This window comes from Clytia hemisphaerica, unplaced genomic scaffold (assembly GCF_902728285.1).
Source record: "Clytia hemisphaerica strain Z4C2 unplaced genomic scaffold, Clytia hemisphaerica genome assembly, whole genome shotgun sequence".
Classification (NCBI taxonomy): Eukaryota; Metazoa; Cnidaria; class Hydrozoa; order Leptothecata; family Clytiidae; genus Clytia; species Clytia hemisphaerica.
In genome coordinates, this window is record NW_027103289.1 from 1,180,394 (window position 1) to 1,187,788 (window position 7,395).

Below are 7,395 nucleotides of genomic sequence, written 5' to 3' on the forward strand. Positions count from 1 at the left end.
AACGGGAACAAGCAGGCTATTTGTAGGGAACAATCTAGGAACAAGAAAAATCTACAATTTCGACCCACCTTTTCTCTAGAATATAAGTAACAACCGGGAACAACGTGACACTAACGGGAACAAGCAGGCTATTTTTAGGGAACAATCTGGGAACAAGAAAAATCTACAATTTCGACCCACCTTTTCTCTAGAATATAAGTAACAACCAGGAACAACGTGACACTAACGGGAACAAGCAGGCTATTTGTAGGGAACAATCTGGGAACAAGAAAAATCTACAATTTCGACCCACCTTTTCTCTAGAATATGAGTATCAACCGGGAACAACGTGACACTAACGGGAACAAGCAGGCTATTTGTAGGGAACAATCTGGGAACAAGAAAAATCTACAATTTCGACCCACCTTTTCTCTAGAATATAAGTAACAACCAGGAACAACGTGACACTAACGGGAACAAGCAGGCTATTTTTAGGGAACAATCTGGGAACAAGAAAAATCTACAATTTCGACCCACCTTTTCTCTAGAATATAAGTAACAACCAGGAACAACGTGACACTAACGGGAACAAGCAGGCTTTTTTAGGGAACAATCTGGGAACAAGAAAAATCTACAATTTCGACCCACCTTTTCTCCAGAATATAAGTAACAACCGGGAACAACGTGACACTAACGGGAACAAGCAGGCTGTTTTAGGGAACAATCTGGGAACAAGAAAAATCTACAATTTCGACCCACCTTTTCTCCAGAATATAAGTAACAACCGGGAACAACGTGACACTAACGGGAACAAGCAGGCTGTTTTAAGGAACAATCTGGGAACAAGAAAAAAATCTACAATTTCGACCCACCTTTTCTCCAGAATATGAGTAACAACCAGGAACAACGTGACACTCACGGGAACAAACAGGCTAAATTTGGGAACAACCTGGGAACAAGATAAAAGTTGAAAATTTTACGGACTTAGACAGCCACTATCCACTTTTTCTCTAGAAATTGGGTAACAACAAGGAACAATGTGACACTAAGTGGAACAAGCAGGCTATTTTTAGGAAACAATCTCGAAATAAGAAAAGAAATCAATGTTTTGTATTCATGAGCTGCCGAAATTGATCGCATCTATGGTTTCACTAGTAGCAAAGAAGATGTTGATATTATTGGGAACAAGCATGTTAAATTTTGGAAGCAGTGTTTTTGAAAATTTTTTAGTTTTGTTTATCACTCTAAAAATTTTTCTATAAATTCTTTGATATTTTTAATGTAATATATACCATGTTATCATAAATGTTAAGTTAAGAAAATATTAATTCCAGTTTTCTGTTTATTTGGGTTGTTTCTTCTTTAGTTTTTTGAAAGCTGCCGTGTCTGCACGCACTCTAAGAGAATCTCGGTTCCGCGTTGGATGGAATTGGTATTGTGTGTCCTTTAAGATTGCAGTCCAACTTTTTTCGCCATGTCTTAAAATACCTTTTAATAACTGTTCGTCTTCTTCGATGGAAAATTTTACATTCTTTGCCTTGTTTTTCGATTGAGCTTTTACTTCAACCTCCGTTTTTCTTGATGAATTTCGAGTTGTCGTGGTTCTATCGTAAACAATCGATTCTTCCAACGTGACGGGTGCTTCTTCATCCACTGATCTCACTACTTCCATTTGGATGCCCTCACTGTCGTCAAGATTTGCGTTATCATCCGGCGAACACATGTTTTGAACTCGTTGCAAAATAGTATTAACTTCTATACTTTGTCTTTCGATGCTCTCAGAATCAAGCATATCTTCGTCAGAGTTTACCACATAAGGCGAAGCTACATTGCTTGTCGATGGTCCTGCTTTTTCACTTGCCACGCTCATCGATGGAAATTTGGATATTTCAGCCAAATCTTTGAATATACCTGAAATTATAAGTGAAGTTAGTGAATCTTTCGCCATAAAATAAATCCTGCCTGGAAGTGCATGGGATTCGAACACAGTCCTTTGCGGTGCAAGTCTGTGCTCGAACCCTTCACACTACCACATATACTTCTCTCTTTTTCTCTCAATACAGCTGCTAACCGAAGTATCGATTGACGTATAATTATAGATGGAGAACGACAAACTCGGTATACATACCTGAAATGGCTTGTTGTTGGTCCTTTCGTGCGTCTCCAAGCATTTTTTCCATGCATCTTTTCCCCTCCGTTGCCACAATTCTTGACTGTTTTTTCTTATAATGGACCTTTGCTACCTCTGAGCTATGTTTTTGATCTTCGGAGACTATTTCTTGTTCTGAATGGGATAACCTGTCGGCACTGGCGGTCTCGATAATCTGTCTGTAGCGAGTTGGATGGATGTACTTTCCTATTGCTTGGTGTACAAGGATCGTCATTGCACTTGTTAAGGATTGGTATTGAGTGCCGGCAGTTGATACCAGAAGATAGTGGCATGTTGGCTTCATGTGAGGTCTGACAATATCAATGTAATTATCCAAAATTGTAAAAACTTCCTCTGTTAGAATCAAAGTGTCGAATAGATATTTACCACTTGTCTTGAATTCTCTTTGATCAATGAAGCCATCAGTCTGCTTTGCCTTTTCAATCATCGGAAGAGTTAGATATTGAAATGTCATGGGTCTGCTGCATTTAACACGTAAAAAAAGATAGGTTGTCACGAAACGAGTGCAAAATGTTAACTCCTGCTTACTAGGTAATGGTGTTTGCGATTTGCACTTTTCAACAACCTGCTTGAAGCCATTGATATGGTGAGGGATAACCCGCTCCATTTCTTCCAAGCTTGCCCAGCTGTCGCGACCAATGAGGGTTTCTAAATCAAAATTTCTTGTGCTATCAAGACGTTTTTTCTTCCTTAGATTATCCCTTGCCCTTCTCAAGTAAACCTCTGTAATAGTAAAACAACGCAATTTGCTATCATTGATCCCCATCGCTTTTCTATAATCCATCCAATCAGAAATTGATTTTACATAGTTCAATGCTCCAGAGGAAGATAATTTCCATTCCTCCTCTAATACAGTCATGAATTTTAAGATGATGCTTGTCGAGCCCAAACAACAATCGATCAGCTCATAAGACAATGATGCCTGAGATTCATTGTCCCCAGTACTACACATCAAAAACTTGAGTGCACGTTTGGCGGTCTGGTTAGCTTCCTTTTCATTTTTACCTCCGCCACAGGTAGTTCGTAGCCAATTGAGAAACGCCTTGCCGATACCGTCTTCTATAGAATAGTGAGGTTTTGAGTGGGTAGCAGCCTTTCTATGAGCCATTGGTTGATTCAGTTCAATTTCCTGTCTATTGATCTCAGGCTGATCATCAAAATAATAAAGCCAGGGGTGTTTATTGTCGATGTGTTTCCGCAAGCCCCGTTTACTACCAAAGTCGGCATGTAAGCAAAGTTTAGCCGGACAAGTGAATTTACCTTTATCGTTTTCTTCGAAAATCAACTTCCGCTTTCCATTTGCTGATCCATTGAGTGAATTCCAGTCTACGAAGAGCACTCGTCGGCGTGCCATACCGGCTTTTGATAATTTAGTATATAAATTAGGTCCTTATATACTATTTTGATTCAGGAAATATTCATTTACACGGGGTGTCTTATTCTTTTAAAATAAGGAAATTTATTATCATCTTTATATTTGCAGCCTTCTGATTGGTTTACTTGTTAAGCGGGGGTAAAAATTATTTGGCGCCGAAAAAACAACACATTTTGTCCCCATAAATGAGGGTTCCAGACTGAACTTTTATTCATTAAGTGGCAACGGAACTAACTGGAACCATATCAATAAAGGTAAGGAGGACATAAAACTTCAGTTTTTAGAAATATATTTAGTCCATGCAAAAGATACTCAAATTATAGGAACCAAGTTTACTTTGACTTTGGGATTTGGAAATGTTCTAGTGCTTACAACGCATGGTTTCTTACAGATTAGAAGAGTTGCTTCCCTTTGAGTCGATTCTGTACAGAAAAAGCAAGCTAATTGGACATTTATCAAAAGACATTTTGTTTCATATTAACATACGAAATTGTTCTCTAAGTATTGGAAGAAATTATTCATGTATTGAGAGAACGGTTTTGACATTGAACACACCACCATATTAGACAATTGTCATGAGACATTCTCTTTTATTTTGCCGTACAAAATCGTTCTCCCACAGAATGGAACAAAGTATTCCTTTCTTAAAAATATCAAGTTGGACATTTATCAAGGGATATTATGTTCTACTTTAACTTGCGAAATTGTTCACTGGTGGGTTAGAAGAAATTATTCATTTCTCGAGGGAATGGTTTTGAAAATGAAAAGCGAACAAATTGGACATTTGTCAAGGGACACATTCTTTTCCATCAACAGACAAAACTGTTCTCTAAAAAGGAACCAAAGTGAATAAGTTGAGAGCCTCTGTGGAATATTTCTCAAAGTGTACAATAAAGAACATAACGGAGACAAAATTACTGTTCCTTCGATGTACATCGCGATTACAAAAGACTTCCATTCTTTTAAATACCGTTAATCATTGAAAAGTCTCTAGAGACAACAATTATTATGAATGTTTCATAAGGGAATACCAATTTCAATCAATTTTTCTTTTGCTGAAATGACCCATAATTGTTTCAAAAAACTGAAATGAGTTTTAGAAAAGGATATAAAAACAACTACTATAAGGTATAGTGTTTTCTTGTTCGAATCGATGCATTATTTCTTACCGATGAAGCTTCATATCCAAACTTTAAGCAGATGAGAACTACAATCGTCAGTATAAAGTTCTATAAAATAAAGGTGAAAATTTCGAAATACCGTTAAGACTTTGCGAGAGAATAAAGTCTCTAAACTAGTCCAAGGTGGAAAATAGAAAATACTCAATAAGTTTTGTCCTAAAATCATGAAAATACATCAATAAAAACCTTTACTTGGTTTTTGATATAGTAAACTGGAAATAAGAGAAAGTTTGATTCTTTCCCTCAAAAATATCTTTTTAAATTATTATTAGTTTTTAGGCTCTTAATTCTGCCAATTGATGATATGCACCATTGCAATGTCTTCTAACATTACATCGCGGACCTAATAACTGATTGGTTGTAAGTGACGTAAAATCAGTCAATACGTCAATTCCAACCAATCAGCTGTTCGGTCCGTGAAACAGAACGTCGTAACAGCGTCCATCTAACGTCCATAAAACACGTTGATGAACGTTGAAACAACATTGTGTGCCAGCTTGGGCAGTGAGACAGGGAAGGGATATTTATAATCAGTTTTAAAAATTTACCATCTTGTCTTTTCGATGCAACTACGCATGCAAAGTATATTGTATTCGTACAGACGTTAAAAGTGAATCCTATTTATATATGATGACATTTAAAAACGCAGGCTTCTCTCATCCTGTCGTGTGTGACGTTTTTTCGTCGGTGTTGACGTCTTGTTTTGATGAATTCTGAAACAATTTATTGGTGTTATTTGGATGAAAAAAAGTTCAAAGAATTTTCCGGTGTTTGAAGTACACACTCAATTTGTTGTTTGTTGTTGTTACAATTTTACACGTTTTTTTTATAAGAACATCCAAAATTCTACAAGCCTTCCGATGTTTTTAAGTTTTAAGCCATAAATTGTTCTTAAAATGTTCTTAATTTCACCACCATTTTATGAGGATTTATGTGTGATTTCCTAGTAAGAAATTGGGGTTTTAAAGAGTCTTTAAAGCCTTGAAATGTTCTTAACTTTTGATGTTGTGTTGACGTCTTCTTTTGATCTTTTGATGAATTCTGAAACAATCTATTGGTGTTATTTGGATTCAAAAAAGTTCAAAGAATTTTCCGGTATTTGAAGTGCTCAATGCACACAATGTTGTTTGTTGTTGTTACAATCTTACACGTTTTTTTTTTAAATAAGAAAGAACATCCAAAATTTTTCAGGCCTTCCGTTGTTCTTAACTTTTTGAGTTTTAAGCCATAAAATGTTCTTAAAATGTTCTTAATTTCACCATTTTATGAGTACCTTTGAAGGAAGAAATTTTGGCGGAAAGAAAATTTGGCGGATTTGGCGGATTTGGCGGATTTGGCTGAAATCCGCCAAATAAAGTTCCCGCCAAAATTTCTTTTTTCCGCCATCCGCCAAATTAAATTCCCGCCAAATTAAACATTTTGAAAATATGATCTCTTTTAAGGTGTTTTTGCTATTTTTTCGCTGTTTTGACATGGCGTCTTAAGGTTAATTTTTTTCAGCGACCGCCAAATTAAATTCCCACCAAATTAAGTTTTTTCGTCCATCCGCCAAATTAAATTCCATCTGAAAAAACTTTTTTGGCCATCCGCCAAATTAAATTCCCGCCAAAATTTCCTCCTTTAAGGTATTTATGTGTAATTTCCTAAGAATTTGGTTTTTAAAAGAGTCTTTAAAGCCTTAAAATGTTCTTAACTTTTGATATTGTGTTGACTATTTCCCTAACTATGTCACGTATTTTTGCTGGTCTCTAAGCATCCTTTATCAATCTTGATAATTAAACTATTATGATGAATGAATGGAATAGGAATGATGATTAATTGAAATTAATTAATCGCGAAGTAGAAAAGAAGGACCAGCATACGATTTAAGGATAGAAAGAGAGAGGTTCAAAAAGCATATATAGAGAGTGAAAGATTAGTTGAGAAAATTTGTCTTAAAAAATGTTCACTAGTTTTCTCGTATTAACTTTTCAAGTGTTTTGCTTTACTGGGACCGACATTCTAAACAAATCAACAGACTTTCGAACACTGAGTTGTACTCAAAATAGAAATGTCACTATTTTTATGCAGGGTATGATCAGGACAATGCGTGATGGGTTTTTGAACTATCATTTACCAGAGATAGCAGAGAATCATCCTTGCATTACAATAAATATATATTTACCAAATGAAGATCGTGTTATACGTTGGGATGAAAATACGGTCAACCATGTAGAGAGACAGTTGACGGACCCAGTGGAAGCCAGTCCTGATTACTTTTCGACGATTGAGAAAAGGGTTTTGAGTTTCCTCGAAAAATTACATAAAGATGGACTTACGTCAAGTAATGACGGTTCTTTCGATCAGACATTTTTCTTTGCGACTTACCATAAGTGGTCTAAAGATATGAGCCTTTCTAACACACTTAAGAAACTTCAAGATGATAGCTGGAATGTTATTGTTCTTTGTGATCAAGAATCATGTCCTTCAGAATTCTGGATGCCAGTACACAGACTCTTATTTACAGACTACCATAGATTTACAACCAAAATGTATCTTCATCAGCATCTAGCAGATTTGACCAATCTCATAAAGAACCCTGATTATAACAGATATCAGTTTTCTCAATCGCTACCAATGTCTAAACATCTCTTCAATGAGACTTGTTTGAAAGATATTGAGGAAATTCATATCAAAACTTTTCATTTAAC

At 36.0% G+C, this 7,395-nt stretch overlaps 1 protein-coding gene and 1 long non-coding RNA gene across 2 annotated transcripts in view; both read right to left on the reverse strand.

Annotated features, from left to right (window-relative positions):
* LOC136809656 (uncharacterized) overlaps window positions 1–5,317 on the reverse strand; it is a 34,543-nt gene extending 29,226 nt beyond the window's left edge. Inside the window, exons 1-2 of the long non-coding RNA XR_010847005.1 lie at window positions 5,254–5,317; window positions 4,694–4,753 (exon numbers count right to left, since the gene is read on the reverse strand). This is a non-coding gene — a long non-coding RNA (uncharacterized lncRNA). The remainder of the gene's footprint in view (window positions 1–4,693; window positions 4,754–5,253) is intronic.
* Window positions 1,315–2,923, reverse strand: LOC136809075 (uncharacterized). Its single transcript, XM_067065657.1, has 2 exons — window positions 2,108–2,923; window positions 1,315–1,890 (listed from the first exon to the last, which is right to left on the reverse strand). The coding sequence occupies exons 1-2, from the start codon at window positions 2,913–2,915 to the stop codon at window positions 1,322–1,324; spliced, it is 1,377 nt and encodes a 458-aa protein (XP_066921758.1). The 5' UTR covers window positions 2,916–2,923; the 3' UTR covers window positions 1,315–1,321.
* Window positions 5,318–7,395: the final 2,078 nt, after the last annotated feature.

Excerpts from the sequence above, each read along its gene's own strand:
- LOC136809075 (XM_067065657.1), bottom strand. The coding sequence starts at position 2,915 with ATGGGGATCAATGATAGCAAATTGCGTTGTTTTACTATTACAGAGGTT. Across the intron at positions 1,891-2,107 it reads CCAACAACAAGCCATTTCAG|GTATATTCAAAGATTTGGCT; the intron begins GTATGTATACCG and ends TTATAATTTCAG.